This window comes from Eretmochelys imbricata, chromosome 5, assembly GCF_965152235.1.
Source record: "Eretmochelys imbricata isolate rEreImb1 chromosome 5, rEreImb1.hap1, whole genome shotgun sequence".
NCBI classification, from domain to species: domain Eukaryota; kingdom Metazoa; phylum Chordata; order Testudines; family Cheloniidae; genus Eretmochelys; species Eretmochelys imbricata.
Genome location: NC_135576.1, coordinates 61,421,495 through 61,439,681, shown reverse-complemented (window position 1 = coordinate 61,439,681; position 18,187 = coordinate 61,421,495). Strand labels below are relative to the sequence as shown.

General features: G+C 42.3%; 1 protein-coding gene across 9 annotated transcripts in view; it reads right to left on the bottom strand.

Annotated features, from left to right (window-relative positions):
- Nucleotides 1-18,187, bottom strand: part of RHOBTB3 (Rho related BTB domain containing 3) — a 74,842-nt gene that overhangs the window by 56,038 nt on the left and 617 nt on the right. For 4 of the 9 annotated variants that reach the window (XR_013346160.1, XR_013346159.1, XR_013346162.1 and 1 more), the window contains exons 1-3: nucleotides 17,351-18,154; nucleotides 10,620-10,845; nucleotides 2,515-2,707 (exon numbers count right to left, since the gene is read on the bottom strand). Coding sequence is in view for 5 of the 9 variants with exons in the window: in XM_077817207.1 (XP_077673333.1) it covers nucleotides 2,515-2,707; nucleotides 10,620-10,845; nucleotides 17,351-17,379 (448 nt within the window). In the remaining 4 variants the exon portion in view is untranslated. Of the gene's footprint in view, nucleotides 1-2,514; nucleotides 2,708-10,619; nucleotides 10,846-17,032; nucleotides 17,311-17,350; nucleotides 18,156-18,187 lie in introns of those variants that run through there. The other 5 variants (XM_077817206.1, XM_077817209.1, XR_013346161.1 and 2 more) reach the window with 4 other exon arrangements.

The window sequence follows — 18,187 nt, the reverse complement described above, 5'->3', positions numbered from 1 at the left end:
AGCAGCTCTTTTTGGTTCACTGAAGAGAGATAGGCCTTGGCAAAATTGAATGTATCTCTCTTCAGTGAGCCAAAAAGAGCTGCTATTCTGTATTTAAAACCTTGTGAACAGTTTTGTAGTTCATTGACATGGCAAAACATGAGAGCTTGAGTAATGTAGGTGGATGATAAATCTTCCAGTTGTTCCAGAGTAACAGCCGTGTTAGTCTGTATTCGCAAAAAGAAAAGGAGTACTTGTGGCACCTTAGAGACTAACCAATTTATTTGAGCATAAGCTTTCGTGAGCTACAGCTCACTTCATTGGATGCATCCGATGAAGTGAGCTGTAGCTCACAAAAGCTTATGAAGTGAGCTGTAGCTCACGAAAGCTTATGCTCAAATAAATTGGTTAGTCTCTAAGGTGCCACAAGTACTCCTTTTCTTTTTGCGAATACAGACTAACACGGCTGTTACTCTGGAACAACTGGAAGATTTATCATCCACCTACATTACTCAAGCTCTCATGTTTTACCATGTCAATGAACTACAAAACTGTTCACAAGGTTTTAAATACAGAATAGCAGCTCTTTTTGGTTCACTGAAGAGAGATACATTCAATTTTGCCAAGGCCTACTTGGGTAATATCTCCACAGAAATTATAAAATAAAATAAAGTTCTTTTGGTTTGATTGTTTATACAGTATTGACATGGGATAGAAATCTGCTTATACGATCTGCCTCCGAGAATACCCAGTTCATATATCCCTTTTTTTAATTCATACCATGTCAAATTTAAAATGCTGCCCTAAGTAAAACAGATGCAGATTTCTTTAATAAGTCCTGGTCTGACTTTTAAGGTTTATAAAAAAAAAAAAAAAAAAAAAAAATCAGCAATACCACAATGCTTGGAAGAAGTATAGAATAAAGAATGAAAAACACCAAACTATCAACATCAAACAAATTTTAAAAAGCCAAAAGAAAAGAAATTTTCCTAGTGTAGGCAGAACCAACACAGTACCACACATAACAAATGCAGTAACGTGTGATCAGTGGAGGTCTCCCAGTCCATTACAGGCCACATTTAATTCTGCTTAGTTTGAGAATTTTGAGAAGTTTACACACCATGACTGCAATTTTTAATCACAGTGAAATATTCTGTATTATGTTAAAATTATTTTACTAAAATTATTCTGGTACCCGATGTGCCTTTTTTCCCTTTTTAAACACTATACTAGTTTTTATTATTATTATTATTTTTTTTAATATTGGTACATGGGAACTCTGAAACAGTGATTCTCAACCTGCGGCCCAACCAGCACACAGCTGCGGCCCATGTGACATCCTCAGGGCCATAACTAGGGCAGGGCAGGAGGGTGCAAAAATGGTGCAGCACACCATCTGGCCCTGAGGCATCAGCTCCCCTTGCAGGATTGGGCCCAGAGGCATTAGCAAGAGACCAGGGTGCTTGGCACCCACCTTATCCCACACACTCGCAGGTCCAGTGACCCTGGCTGGAGCAGGCTCCCCGGTACTAGGACCACGGCAGCAGACAGGCAGCATGGGCTGCACAGCTGAGCCACCTGAAGAGGCAGGAGACCAGTGGGTATGGGGGGGGACGACTTGAGGGGGTGCAGGGAGGGGTGTGTGGCCAGTGCATGGGGGAGAGACTCTAGGTTGGGGGACTGGTGGCAGTCCCTGGATGGGGGGCTAGATATTGGGGCACAGTCCCTGGATGGGGGAGGGTCTGGAGGGCAATCCCTAGGTGAAGGGCTGGGTTTATCTGGGGCAGTGCGGGACTGAATGCTGGAGGGGGGCCATCCCTGGGGAGGGGAGGGCATCCTGCCCTGGACAGGGCATCCTGTCTCTGCATTATATGGCTGCCATAACACATACTAAAAACTTTAAAAAAAAAAGAAAGAAGATGTACAGGTATTTTTATATATATGAATGTGGATGCGGCCCACATAACACAGAGAGCTGCATATGCAGTCCACAATGGTAAATAGGTTGAGAACCACTGCTCTGGAATATAGAGCACACTACAGTTATGTGTTTAAATCAAAACTGATGTCTAGAGGCTCCACAAGATCTTGAGTACAGTCTTGATCTCTCCCCACTTTGTAGTCAGAAGGGTTAGTCCTGTCCCAGTGTCACGCACCGTAACACACTGTAGTTCTTAGTCCCTCCAAGCTAACAGACTTTTAGCTCCAAAAGCAGATCCAGAGCTCCTGGTTCAATTCCTGAAGATTATGAGCCATACAGGAGTGTTATTTGAGAGAGATCAAAGAATATCATTAATTTTCATTGTCTTTATTCAACAATTTAAAAACGCATAATATTGATATTAAAATTAATCAGTGTCAATCTACAACACCTTAACACATCACATCTTTTTGTCAATGGGACAAACTCTGAAGAAAACAATAACTTTTTACTATGACTGGACTGAAGATGTAATCAGACTTCATTGTGATTTACCCAACATCTAACTTCAAGGTAATATTTCAGCTGTTTATAATAGGAGATTTAATACATACCGCTTTTTCTTGCGCCAACAGCAGAAATTATGACTGGAATTGAACAATGATTTAATGCTCTTTTTATCATTGGAACATAACTGTCCTTTACTTCTTGAAATGAAGATTTGTCATTTACAGAGTATTTAATCACAATGATATCAGCTCCTCCAATAAGATTTTGAGAGGTGTACCAGTCACTGTCAAAAATGTCCTACAGAGGGGAAAAAAAAAATGCATCAAGAGTCTTTTATTATTATTATTATAGGCAAGAGAGTGTCTATACAAATATTCTTGCACACAAAAAAATAGATAAATTACGTTTTTGAACTGACGAGATGCAACAAATAGAAGAGTGGGTTTGTGTTTTGTAATTTCTCTGTATAATTTTCTTGTCTGGGAAACAATTTTTGCACTAATAGTAAGCTTATGAATGCATCAAATCCTAAGAAAGAACAGCAGTTCAAACTCACAGTATTTTTAATAAGCACTGCATGCAGAAATATACGTTGCTCTTTCAATCATTTAACTTCAAAATTGTATTACTAAGGAAATAAAGCAGTGCCATCAGCTTCAATTGTAAAAGTATGCAGTAATTTCTATGATATTGTTAAAGTACTGTAGGATCTTTTTGGGTGGATACACAAACACTTTGCTGCGTACTTATAGAACTTTCAAGGCAAATTTTAAAAATTTACACTGTATATTTCTATTAAAAAGCCTGCACAAAAGATTCTGGTGTATTGACTAACAAGCTACCTATTAAGAGTTTGCAGTTTATAGACTATATAATAACTGTACATACGATCTCTAGTTCTGGTCACAAGAAGTAACTATGGTTACTGATTTATCACTGACACTTATCATAACAAGGTTTACACACTAAAGTTGTTTCAGGTTTCTAATTAATTACAGCTAAAGAAAACCTCTTCTCTGAAGGCCTATCTACACAGGGACACTCAGGAAAATTAAGGAGAATTAACTAAACCTGCAAAGTAAACATGCATAAATTAAAACATTAAATCCTGCGTGGATGCTCTCATTTCAGAGGTAAAGTGGCCTTTGTTTACCATGCTACAGAGAACTAAGGCCATTTTACTTCTGAATGAGAACGTCTACCTTGAAGGGTTAGACGTGCTTTAACTTGTACATATTAACTTCATTGTTTTAGTTAATTCACCTTACTTTTCCTGAGCCCTGGTCTATTCTACAAGCTTAAGTCAATACAACATCGCTCAGAGGTGTAGATTTTCCACGCCCCTAAGCAATGTAGTTATATTGACCTAACCCCTGGTGTAGACAGCACAATGTCAACAAGAGAGCTTCTCCTTCGACATAGCTACCACCTGTTGGGGAGGTGAATTTCCTAAGTTGATGGGTGATGCGCTCTCATCGGCAGAGGTAGTGTCTTCACTAAGCTCTATAGCAGCACAGCTGCAACAGTGCAGCTGCGCCACTACAGTGCCGTAACTGTAGACAAACCCTAAGTATCCCTTTGCTTTAACCTTCCTGAGTGTCCCCATGTAGACAAGCACTGAGACCAGAGAAGCGGAGAGCAGTTGGGCCATAGTAGTCTCGAACACCGTTTGCAACACTTTCCTCTTAAGACAGAGGAGCTAATCAGAATTCCTGTTCAGATGGCTGTTCAAGATTCCTGTTCTCCTGTCTGCAGTGTCCTATACTGCCAATACCTGTTTTGCAGTGTTGCTTTTGATTGGCAATCTATTCTTTTATTTCCATTTTTAGTAGTAAGTTAAAGGATTCTAGATTGCCAGTCTGAAGAGGGAAGTCTGTTTTATCTCCACTCCCTTCCCTTCCCCCACCCACCCCCCAAAAAACCAAACAGGGTAGGCAGCAGCATAATGAGCTTCTGCACCAATGTTCCTCATTGGTGACCTATAAGGGTCATCTCTAGGTGAATAAGCGGGCAGTTGTCTATATGACATTTTATCTATCCATGCCCTCTCTTCAGAGATTGTCATCCTGGATACTAATCTACTGAGAACAGGGGAATAGTTCTCATATCTTATTTCCTATCTTATGTACCAACCAGTTTAATCTCACAGTTAGCCTAAGGATCTCTAAGCTGGAGAACTTCAAAAGTGGTCCCAAGAATATGAGAGCAGCAAAGAAGATCTCCCAACACTCTAAACAGTATCAGGCAGGAGAGGAAACCAGAGAACCACAGGAAGCTGGAACCAAACAAAGCCAGGGATGAAATAAGCCACAAAGCAAAGAAGCAAGGAAAGCAAGGAGCAGAAAATAAGGCAAGGATGGGCAACTTTAAGGTAGCGGAGGGCCACAAAATCCACTAAAACTCTTTGGCAGGCCATACTTTTTTTTTTTTAAATTAAAAGAATCTACATATCTTATAAATCCGAAACGTTTGGTATAGTATACGTGTAAACATACAATTAATTGTGTATTAACAGTGTAAAACCAAAGCGTTCTTAAAATATAAAAACCCTTCAGAGCACAACCTTCAAATTAAAAAAAAAAAAAAAAACCCCAAAACCCAACAGTGTACACATAAATCTTTCACTAACCTTTTTTCAATGTGCTGAAGAGCAGGGGATTAATAAATGAAAACAACAAAGTAAAACATTCTTAATGTTTTTTCTCCACTGCCTGGCCATTTTCTTTCATGCCATTCTCTTTCACGCCATTCTCTTTCACGTCAAAAAGGAAGGAGATCTGCCACTGTGCCACCCAGCTCTGGTTATTGTCTCCTCACTGGCAGAAATGCTCCCCGCCCCTCAGCAAAGCAGACAATGGGGCTGGGCACAATCATATTGTGGGAGCTGGCAGCCAATTATGTTCTTATCAGACGAAGAGCTTGCCAAGCCAAATGCGTGGCAGTCTCATCAGCAAAGTTCAGAGCCCTCAGACGACCATCAAATATGATCAGAGGGTGGCTGTCAGCATTGAGTCACATTGTCTTTGGCCACAGCTTCACATGGGATCCCTTCTTTGGCCCCAGGTGTGAAAGCTGGCTGCACATTACCCTGGCCGATTCAAAACCTGTTCAGAAGGGCCCATGAGCAGCATGGCAAATCAAAGCCAGATATTCACATGGTCAGGTCCGTTACAAGAGGGTAGCCACTGGGAAAGCAGTAACCAGAGCCAAGGGGTGTGGGGCAGAGCCCTGCTCCACCATGAGTGACCGATACATGGTTGGACCAATGACAGGCTGTCATAAACATACAGGTAAGGGTACCATAAAATCCCTCCTTTACCTGTAAGGGGTTAAGAAGCTCAAATAACCTGGTTGGCACCTGACCAAAAGGACCAATAAGGGAAGAAGATCCTTTCAAATCTGTTTTGTTTTTGTGCCTTTTGTTGTTCTCTCTGGGACAGAGAGGACCAAGGCAGAAAAAAAAAACCCCACACACCTCTCCTAAAACCCTACCAGAAATAAGAATCTACATTACAAAAACTGTAAGTAAAGCAAGGAAATACATTATTTTCCCTATGCTAAGGGGGAGGTTTATTCCTGTTTTTTGTAACTTTGAAGTTTTGCCTAGAGGGGAATCCTCTTTGTTTTAAATCTTATTACCCTGTAAAATTACCTTCCATCCTGATTTTATAGAGGTGCTTCTTTTACTTTTATTCTTTAAAGTTCTGCTTTCAAGAACCTTATGGGTTTTTAGTGTCCTAAAAACCTAAGGGTCTAGTCTGTGCTCACCCTGTTTACCTATTTGGTTGGTATAGGATTCTCAAGCCTCCCCAGGAAAGGGTGTGAAGGGGCTTGGGCGATATTCTGGGGAAACAGGAACTCCAAGTGGTCCTTTTCCTAAATCTTTGTCTAGCTCACTTGCTGGTGGCAGCAGTACCATCCAAGGACAAGGAAGGAGTTGTGCCTTGGGGAAGTTTTTAACCTAAGCTGGTAGAAATAAGCCTAGGGAATCTTTCATGCGGGTCCCCACATCTGTACCCCACAGTTCAGAGTGAACCCTGACACAGGCATTGCAACCGAGAGCATGGGCTCCTGCTCCCAATCATGGGCTTCACTCCAATTCCCAGAGTCGCAGACTATGGCTCCATCCCATGCCACCTAGCTCTAGTTACTTCCTCTCTGTTGATCGAAGTGAACCCTACCCTCATCCACCCACTGCTTTGTGGGGGGAGAGGGGCCTGGCCAGAACCTGTGTTTCTTACCTCCCACTCAGCCAGCCACTGAAGAGGCAGTAACTGGAGCTGCGTGGTGTGGTCTGAATCAGTGCCTGTGCTGATGGGGAAGCAAAGTGGTCTGAGGCAGCAGCAACTTTACTAAAAGACATGCCCCTCAGCAACCCAGTTCAACTGAAAAAAAAAAAAAAAAAAAAAAAATTCTCAGGCTGTGACCCCACCTATGGGCAGGACAAATAAAATGATCTGGCAGGCCAGGAATGTTCCCCAAGCCACTAGTTCAGGGGTGGGCTAACATTTTAGCCTGAGGGCCACATCAGCATTGCAAAACTGTATGGAGGGCCAGGTAGGGAAGGCTGTGCCTCCCCAAACAGCCTGGCCCCCCTCAGAACCTCCGACCCATCAACCCTCCCTGCTCCTTGCCCTCTGACCACCTCCTCCCGGGACCCCAACCCCTAACTACCCCCAGGATCCCACCCCCCTGCTCCCTGTCCCCTGACTGCCCTGACCCCTATCCACACCCCCGCCCCCAAAAGGCCCCCTGGGACTCCCACCCCTATCCAACCCCCATTTCCCGTCCCCTGACTGCCCCTGCATGAACCTCTACCCCATTCAACCGCCCCCCGGGATCTCCTGCCCCTTATCCAACCTCCCCACTCCCTGCCCCCTTACCATGCTGCTCAGAGCTGCAGGAGCTTGCAGCTGCCCGGCCGGAGCCAGCCACGCCACCAGTGCTACCCAGTAAGAGCGGTGGGCCAGAGCGCTGGGGGCGCGGTGTGCTGAAGCTGCGGGGCAGGGGGACAGCCGGGGAGGGGGCAGGCAACTCAAGGGCGGGGCAGGACGGTCCCGACCTGTGGGCCATAGTTTGCCCACCTCTGCACTAGTTGCTCATCCCTGAGGTGGAGGGAGGGAAGAAAGATAGAAAAAGGCAGAACAGAGGGCTCAGAAGGAATGGAAAGGAAAAAGAAGCAGTATGATCTGTGAAGGGAGGTTGTGGGAATGACAGAATTGAAAATGGAGAGAAGAGTAATAAAAGGGAAGGAAGGAGAGAAAAGGCAACAAGAGAAAACAGAAGTTAAGAGGTAGGAACAGATGAAAGAGAAAAATCACTACAACATACAGTTGTGACTGCTTTAATTCTAACTGGAATGTATTTTGATAACCTCAAATATATATTTGGTTTTAAAATTGTTAAATTAGTTTGTGAATTAACTGCTATGTTCAAGTAAGTGAAACTATTAGCACTGACTTGACCTAAATATAGCATTGGCAGATATTTGTATAAACTCCTATATAGTTCCTCACATGCACCTCTCGCCCACCTTAGGTAGCAACACTGTTGACATTCTAGTTCTTGGCCATCCCAACTACAGACCGGCAATCATGCAGAGTTCTGCAATAATCTTGTGCAAGGAAAACTTCCTATAAGTTGGCACCAGAATCCCACATTTATTTTTGTTCAACAATTTACCCGCACAGCTGTGGATCATTTAGGATAAATGCAGCTGAATATGGAGAAAAGGTGTCTCACACCTGAGATCAGTCACAAAACACACAGCCAACCCCTTTTCTCTAAATTATGCTGGACTGCATATTCAGATGCCACAAACAGAGCTAATACAGACACAGCTGTAACATTAAAGGTTCAGAGTAGCAGCCGTGTTAGTCTGTACCCGTAAAAAGAAAAGGAGGACTTGTGGCACCTTAGAGACTAACACATTTATTTGAGCATAAGCTTTCATGAGCTACAGCTCACTTCATTGGATGCAACCCGATGAAGTGAGCTGTAGCTCATGAAAGCTTATGCTCAAATAAATGTGTTAGTCTCTAAGGTGCCACAAGTCCTCCTTTTCTTTTTTGCTGTAACATTAAAGTAGATATTCACTAATATAGATAAGATCAGGTGCATTTTCCAAAAAGAAACTACAGATGGCTGCAGTCTTATTAGTGACAACCAAACATTAAACATCAGCCAATAGTTAGCACAACCATTTACAATCTCTCCAGGCCACTGAGATAAGACATGTGGCAGACAAGACCAGTTGAACAAATCACAAATGTCAACCATCTGTCTTATGCCTGACAATGGCCCTTTTATGTCTAGTCTCAGTCATAAAGGCATGTGAGCAGATTCTTTAGAACTGTTCACTCACTAAATCTGTCAAATCTCCAGCCACCAGCAGGAGTAACTGCAAACTCTCAACCACCATAGACATGTGGCATTGAAGTGGCAGTGTCACCAAATATACCTAGAGCCTGCAGAAGACAGAAGTCCCCAAGGGATCCACCCTTGAAAAAACCACAAATAACCAGAGACAGCCTCAAGCGTAAGCAAAAAATGCTCATCCTACTATTCTCCACAGTTCACAAAGGGCTTGTCTATACTGGCACTTTACAGTACTGCAACTTTCTCACTCGGGGTGTGAAAAAAAAAACAACACATCTCTGAGCGCTGCAAGTTTCAGCACTGTAAAGTGGCAGTATAGACCGTGCTCCCAGCGCTGGTAGCTACTCCCCTCGTGGAAGTGGGTTTTTTTAGAGCGCTGGAAGAGCTCTCTCCCAGCGATGGTGCCGTGACTACACGGCCGCATTAAAGTGCTGCTGCTTTAACGTTGCTAGTGAAGACATGCCCTAAGAAACCTCTCACCTGCCCCAGCTGGGAAAGACTAGAGTAGAAGTTACACTAGTAGCATTCCCAGAAGCATGAAGTGGGTGACAACAATATAAGCTGCCACTGCTGTTCAGTCACTGCGATCCTAAGGTCTTCTGAATTCAAGTTTTGGTTGTATTAAGACATCCAAAAAATTCATATGATTGTAAAACTAAAACAAATTCCTGAATGTGTGACCACTCTCTGCAAGCCAGGCAATAGGATGTTCTTCTTATACCATTCTCCATCTACCCACCAACCTGCCTCCCAATTTATCCTACTACTCTCCTACAGCCTCTTAATTAAAGGTTCAATTCTGCAACATTTATTTATGTTGAGCAGCACTTACTCACAGGTCTGGTCTCACTGAAGTCAACAGGACTACACATATAAGGGTGAGAGACTTTCAGACTTGGATCCTCTTTCATCTGAATTTTTTGATTAAAGCAAAATGATTGATCAAAAACACAGGCTACCACTAGAGAACAGAATGCTGACTAACCCAGGTCTTAAGCTACCAATGCTTCATCATGCATTTCTTACACTCAAAACTCCTGTAGACTCCAACAGAAGTTTTGGGTGTGCAAGGAACGCAGTATCAGGCCCCATATAATATTATTAAATTGAAACTAATGAAGTCACCAGATGGAACAAACATTTAAACAATTAAAAAAAATAAAATAAATAGTGCTCTGAAATAATCACAAAAATAGAGGAGGGTGCGGATTCTCTCACAAAAACAGAGAAATCAGTCCATTATTGCACATAATGGGAAAAAAAACTGCTAACAAAAGCTAAATTTATAAAACTATCAATTTTTTTAACGCTTTTGATTTAGGAGCTTATTTTCTACACTTGCTCATTCAGTATATTAAACAGGAACCACTAGAAATGAAAATGAGTCCATATACTGTACCTTAGAACGGACCAATCATAAAATTTAAATCAATAATTTTCAAAGAACTGTTGTATCAAAACATTCTGATCAAGAGTGATTTTCAAGCTTCACAAAACATTGTTTTCTTTTGGATTATTTTCATGCAGTTTTCACTGAACAGAGTTGAAAAATACTACCTCCATATAGATGCAATAGATTGGGACCCTGCTCATGAGGGTCTTTTACTCCTGTTCCTCCAAGAGACTGCCAGTATTTGTTTTGGTGGTTGTATTTTAACATTAGAAGTAAACTTCCAATCTTTTTAAATTAATATTTTGACTGGTTAAAATACCACTAAAGAGCTAAGACCATCAAAATCATTTAAAAAAAAAATACCCCCACAGTATTTGGACTGAATTAGGAGTGGCTACAATGTTGATTGCAGAACATAGTTTCAGACTAGTCGCTTACCCAAAGGGGACAGTCATGTACCACCAGTCTGACATTTCCAAACACACAGGCTTGATATTCAGTAAACACAGGATTTCCAACATGGTTTGCAGAGTTCAGCAGCAAACTGCTTTCAGTCGCTGAAATGAGAGCACTTCTCCCAAGATAGGTCCAGATCAGACTTGATTGCTGATTGTCTTCAGGAAATCCATCTCTCTCATTTCCAAAGGCTACAACATGAACAGACCTAAAAACAACAAGAAGTGCTGTTAGCGAAGACTGGTGAAGAGGGGAGATGGGGGGGCTAAGAATATACTTTCATATCAAAACAAGAATATTAATCCTTCTCTAGCCTCTTCTTTCACTAGACTAACACCCCAGGAGTCAACAGTGAGTTACATATATGATCTCAAATCCAATAGCAGAAGTGGAAAGGAGTGCTTTATAAATCACCAGCTTGTTTGGCTTTTTATATGTCCATTTCCACATGTAGCTTCACAGATGTAACCTCAACGATTCCTGTCACATATTCAGTGGCTTTGGTGTGTTTTCAATGCTCTAACCTCCTGTTCAGTCCTTCAGCCCCTCTAAGTCAATGAATGTAACTGCATGTGACAGTAGCAGGACAAGCCTTTGCTATTAATCTGCTTCTGTTGTAGGTGAATTCAGCAAATATCCTCAGCAGCAGGCAGCCCCAGGCTCAGCCGTCTCCTTACGTCAACCCTACCCAAGGGCATAATTCATACAATGGAGAGACTTGACATTTCTGCAGAACCAACATAATGTGGCCAGGTCAGCAAAGAAAGACAAAGGCTCTTCAGCAACAGCACATTCGACTGCATGGAAGGGAGCTGATTACATGGCGTTCTTCTGTGGCAGCGTGGGGGGGTGCGGGGGAAGAGAGAGAACAAACAAATATATGAGCTCACTGCCATCCAATCTGTATGAAGACAGCCTTCTGAACTATGAAGATCCTACCCAAGTAAGAGAAGATAAACGAGAGTAGCCCCCGCTAAGGAAAGGCTGCAAAAAGAAAAATGAAGTATGAAAGGCTGAATCTTTCTACTTAAGCAATTCAAACCTTTTACTTGTATAAAAGTATTTTTAACAGTTGGCTGATAGCTATAGAAAATCTAAAAGTATGTTTCAGTGCTAACGTGCTGTTAAACCCCATTTTCAAACGGCCAATTTTTAGGTCTAATAAAAAGATGCAATATTTTACCTGTGTGAAGAGGCATATTTTTGCCAATTAGATTCAGTCTAAAATGAAATGGTTTCTACCAAATAGCACTGCACATATTATGGTCTAAACACATGGGGGAGTGAGGGGGGGAGTTGGTGTGAGAGTGTAAATAATAAGGTAAATATAAAACTGGCTATAGGAGGAAATTCTCCGCTCAGTTTGGCTAATGTAAATCCAAAGAAAAAACATCAAATTACGTGGAATCACTCAAACATGATCATTCACAAAATAACCAATGGAATCATCAACAAAAACACTCCCACTGCAGAATCTCGATTATTTAAAAAACACTAATGCAAAATTAGTAAAAAACAGAAAACTGTATATGAGATACTAAATATAAATATCACTACACATGTTTCATACCAGTCAATTGTGACTATCCATACTGATTGGCTGGACCATTTTTATAAACTTCAGTGTCTGACCCTCTGCACTGAAGTCAATGGGAGCATTGCCAATGACTTCCAGAGGCACAAGATCAAGCCCTAACATATATGAAATACACATATATGACAACACCAAAAAATATTTAATAGCTATTATAGCAATGAAATAAATTCTAAAAATCTTTCCTCCTATTTTAATAGCTTTTATAAACTATAAATATTAGACTTTTACAGCAAGAGAGACCAAATGGTAGTTTTCTCAAAAATTTCCTCTCTTTTGTCCCACTTCCCAGTTTCCCCCACTGCAATTAACTTTGGCTTAGGAAGCTGAAAGACCACTGATGTAGTTTCCTCTTTGAAGTCTCGTTGCCCTTTCTTGGCAGTTCTTCTCAAGGGAGAGAATTTAAAAATGCACCACATTTGTCACTTGGCCCTCAAAGTGGTCGGCAATGTCACCTAATACACCCTTCATTAGTAGTGAGTGATGCTGGATAAAAAGTCAAGTGAGTTAGTGCCAAAACAATGCTTCGACTGTGTCCATTAATCCACTTACATAAAAGTAAGTAAAAGTAGCCTTTGGAGACTGAAGGTCTGAACAGAAGAGCTGGGGTTTGCAACATACTAGACTACAGTAGGACCAAGGTTGGGGAGGATGTTTGAGTGGAATGTTTCCTGTAACCATACATTTAGAAGCATGAACTGTGAATAACCAAGAACTCTGAAAATGGGTGACTATGAGAATAACCCTGAGGAAAGATAACTGTAATATGAATGAACCAGAACCCCAGAAGATGACTGGGTTTGAGACTATGACAGGTTGTGTGAATAAAGTACACCCCCAAAAAGGTGAATTTAATTGACCTGAAGTCTTGTTTGGCATGTGGGCTGTGAAGATTTTCTACATTCTGCTTAAACAGTGCAGCTCAGTCATTTTTGAGCACTGGGTCCTGGGTTTAAAAGGGAGGGAGAAGGAACTGGATGGTCTAGAGCAGGATGACCAGAGGGAACTCTCATTGTCCACTCCCCTCCCCCAGAAAGAGTAGAGATTACAAGCAAAATATATTACATTTTGTCTGTATTATCTTTTCCATGGAGGTCATTATGCATTGGGCTGCCTCCTTCAAGGTGACTTCCTTGTGCAAGCACAGCTGAAGAATTCCCTGGCAGTACAACTTCAAGACAACAACACTGCCAGGGTCTGGGGGAGAACTGTCATAAAAGAGAGTTGCTATAGAGCAGAGGTGGGCAAACCATGGCCCGCAGGATGGTCCTGCCCAGCCCTTGAGCTCCCGGCCCGGGAGGCTAGCTCACAGCCTCTCCCCCACAGCGCCACCAGCACTCTGGGCCGCCACTCTTGCTGGGCAGCACAGGCAGCATGGCTGGCTCCGGCCAGGCTGTGAGCTCCTGCTGCTCTGAGCAGCATAGTGGGGGGGCTGGGTAAGGGGCAGGGGGTCCTGGGGAGCAGTCAGGGGACAGGGAGTGGTTGGATGGGGCTGAGGGGGTCCCAGAAGGGGGCGGTCAGAAGACAAGGAGCTGGGGGGGGGGGGCGCGGGTTCGATGGGTCAGGGGTTCTGAGGGGGAGGCAGTAGCCAGGCTGTTTGGGGAGGCACAGCCTTCCCTACCTGGCTCTCCATACAGTTTCACGACGCCGATGTGGCCCTTGGGCCACAAAGTTTGCCCACCCCTGCTATAGAGACTCACAGCTTTGGACACCGCCCTAATCTCCTACAGACACTTGGAGATTCATTGATTTCGGTAATCCCTGCCGGGGGAACAAGTTCCAGCACCCAATGAAACAATATAGTAGAAACTGTTTAAGGGAATCTTTCCTGAGTTTTCCTCTGCGATCCCATTACATGGGTTTTTCTACAGGTGTGGGCTACCCAATGATCTGTCACAAAAGCTTCATTAAAATTTTAATATTGTAAATAATATTCACACATCCTGGTTGTTTAGGTTTCATCAAACACGTACTTATGATCTAACATATGAAATCAATGAAACAGTGGTTTTGAATAAATACAACTTATTTACATGCACGCATTTTAATAGTCTCATTTAAGGGAAAAATTCACTCCTTTCCGGACAAAGCCTGGGTAATTAAACTTTGTGTAAGGAAGTTGGCTGGGGTTGACTCTAACAGAATCTCTCCTTCCCCACCACGTGCGTAGATCTAACAGATTCTGCCCCGTGGGCTGGAATAATGGTACACACCCTCTCCATGTCCCTACACAGAGGTTTGGGCCTTTAGATCTTCACCTGGCAAGCCATAACATTTCCTTCCACTCCCACCTATTAAACAGTGGCAAGAACTTTAACTATGGAGAAGTCTATCTCCAGTATTCCACTAAGCTAAACAGGTACTTTTCCTGCACAGCAAGTCATCTGTTCCCCAAGTCAGAAATCTCAGACTGCCTGTCACTAAATTCTGCTGAAGAAGACTGACCCCTACTCATCTTACACATACCTTCCTCCTCCTTATAGGACAGGGGTAGGCAACCTATGGCATGTGTGCTAAAGGCAGCACACGAGCGGATTTTCAGTGGCACTCACACTGTATGGGTCCTGGCCACCGGGTCTGGGGGCTCTGCATTTTAAATGAAGCTTCTTAAACATTTTAAAAACCTTATTTACTTTACATACAACAATAGTTTAGTTATATATTATAGACTTATAGAAAGAGACTTCCTAAAAACGTTAAAATGTATTACTGGCACGCGAAACCTTAAATTAGAGTGAATAAATGAAGACTCGGCACACCACTTCTGAAAGGTTGCCAACCCCTTATAAGATGACAAATTAGCTCCTCTTTCTGTAATGTAACTGACCATTTCCTATTAACATGGGCATGCAAGACTAGGCAGAACATTGCTCAAGGCTTCCATTTAAAGCAAAACAAAAAACCCACACACAAATATATACATAGTAGAAATCTGAACTTTGCAAACCACAGATGCTGAATTTAATCCTTGTGGGTCATATACTAGATCTGAACTTTGTCTACCAATTATCAAATACTTTTTAACTGGCTCTTCTCTCTTGTGTTTTTATTTTTCATTTCAGGCCATAGAGATATTGCACTACCCTACAGTGTGATGGGAGCCACATAATACAGTAGTGTCTCTTGGACCCAAAGATTTTAGCAGGACGTAGAAGAGTCCACACAGAAAAGGTTCAAGAAAAAAAAGATTTAGATTTATACATATTTGCTCATGTGCAGTGAACTAAACAAGCTCATTGCTATTACCGGATTGAACTGCCACAAAAGGTCCAGAAGTCCTTTGTAAAGATTCTGTATTATGATTAAATATGTATTTATCATTATCAGGTCCAGTTAAATGTTAGAACTGTTATCTGCCATGTAAAGTTACCAGGAGGACACGAATTTCAAACCAGGAATCTTGAATACTGATGCACTATGCACAGGATAAATCCATTTTACACAACTACATGCTCTGCTATGGTAAATTAGCAGCTATCATAGCAAATGAGGTACACTACATTAATATCCTAAACGAGAGATGCAAAATCTTACTAGCTCTAGTACATACCCCTCAAAGTGCAGGATTGTTCTCACTGTTTAGAGAATAATCTGGTTTTCTGTATAATATCATTGTTCTCCAAGTTCTCATGGAAGGGATGCAATATATTACACATTAAATGAATCTTCTGAAAGTATATTGATAAATGCAATCAGCATACAGAAGATTTGGATTATTTTACAGTGTTTTAAGGAAAAATGCATAAATCAAAACTACTATTTATTGCATCCTTTTTAAAGGAAGCCTCCAACCACACATTTTCATACTAGCAATCTGAAAGTTCAAAAAGCATTTAAGTCCATGTACTATGAATGTATTTGAAAATAATATTTATAATCACAGGTGGTGTTTCTAACCCTATTGGGGACAATATCATCATACTAAAAAGTAATGAAATGTTACTTCTATGTGTGATTTAAATCTGTTTCATATTGGTTATGCCACAGCATTCAGAGACCCTTTGCACTAGACATTGTTCTATTTTAATGCCGGTTTGACAATAAGAAGAAAAATTTTATGTTTAGTTTTGAAAAGTTATTTATGTAGGATGGAAACTGTCTACCTTGTTAAATCCAAAACCCAATTTCCTCAGCGGTAGTGAGATTGTGTATTATATAAAACTCAAACTGAGAAAATACCTGCTTCATACTAATCAATGTCTTACACTGTAGGCAGTAGCCCACGAAAGCTTATGCTCAAATAAATGTGTTAGTCTCTAAGGTGCCACAAGTACTCCTGTTCTTTTTGCAGATAGACGAACACAGCTGCTACTCTGAAACCTTACACTGAAAAACACACTTGGCATCTCTGTCACACAATCATGTCAAGCTATTCAGTATGGCAACAGTAGCAAACAATAAATCAGAGTATTTAGCTGAAAAAAGAATTATAAAGGGGATCACTCTGTTTGGTATTTTGCAGCTATAGGAATTGAGTATGCCACGAACAATGAACACTGCAACCAGGAGACACTTGTTACAGCTGCCAGATGAAAGAAATTGTAAAACACTGCGCCAGTCTTTGGCAGAAGTCAGAAAACAATGACATATCTGATATCAGTGACATTTAAACAACAGATCATCAAATGGTCTCAAATTATTTCTGCTGATGTATCCACTGGAAATCTGTCAGACAAAAAGATGAACAGGGACAGATGTTCTTGGTTGCTGATGAGGGGAAAATACTCGGTTTTGATGACGAAAAGGAAAGTACAGCTGAGTCATGGATGAAGACTTCATTTTCCTAGAGTGCTGGTGTTACCTGTGTCTTTCAGATATGACTTTTAGCCTCCTTTACTGCAGAGAAGACGGAGCTTGGTGCACTCGGTTAGTGTGTGATTCGACAGGAATTCAGAAGAGCTGATAGTTCTTCTGGTTATCTGATCCGGCATTCTTTATGCACACAGAGCTTCCACTGATGTCAATGGGAGCTTTGGGTGTGCAAGGAATGCAGACAGGTAAAGATTCTCCAAAACATTTAAAAGAGAGAAGCAGTGAGAAAGCATTTCAGATTACACATTTATTAAATCATCATTAAACATGGCTCTCTTTTTCTTAATGAAACAAAATAAAAGCTTACATCAGGCTTGGTTTTAGGGAGCCTGCCATCAGGAATGTTCTTCAGCTATAAGATGTGTCATAAACCAAGCGGCAGCCTTTCCTCGCTTCAGACAAGTATTGACATAAATGTCCCCAACTGCATGTCAATATTTTGAACACTAGAGCTGGAGAACTGAAATAGCATCATGAGTTAAAGCTCTGTAAACCAGGAGTAACTCCATGCACATCAATAGAATCACACCACTGAAAAGCCCAGCAGAGTGGAGTCAGGTCTGGTGCACCTCCCACCTTTGTTAAACACATACACAAAAAAACCCAGATTGTTTTAGTACGCTGAGCAAAACAGCCCTACCTCAAACCACCTCCTCTCCAAAAAAAAGAAAACAAACCCCACACCAGAGCAACAGCAATGCCAGAGACAGAAACTCTTCACAAGTCTGGCCCAGATTATAGGGGCCAGGGGCGCTGTCAGCTCAGGAGAAGGGCGAGATCCTGAGCTGGGTATGGTAAAAGCAGGAGGTGGGCTCCTAGGCTACAGCCCTTCCCCACACAGCTTCACCCCACCCCCCACATCCAGCGCCTCTAGGGCCCTGGCCATCCAGCGCACTCGACAGGCCAGCCTGAAGCCTCTGCCCGAAGCCTCAGGGGCAAGCGGCGCGGCGAGGCTGCCACAGGGGCTTCGGCAAAGCCTGGGCCAAGGCGACGCGGCCCGCGTCAAACCCGAGCTGCCAGGCAGCCGAACTTTCCCCGCCTGCGCCTTAAATCCTTCAGTCCCCGTCCCTTCTGCGGGAGGCGCCCGAGCACCGGCGACTCAGCGAGCTGAGCCCAGGCACTTCGCCCCGGCTCTCCCGCGTCC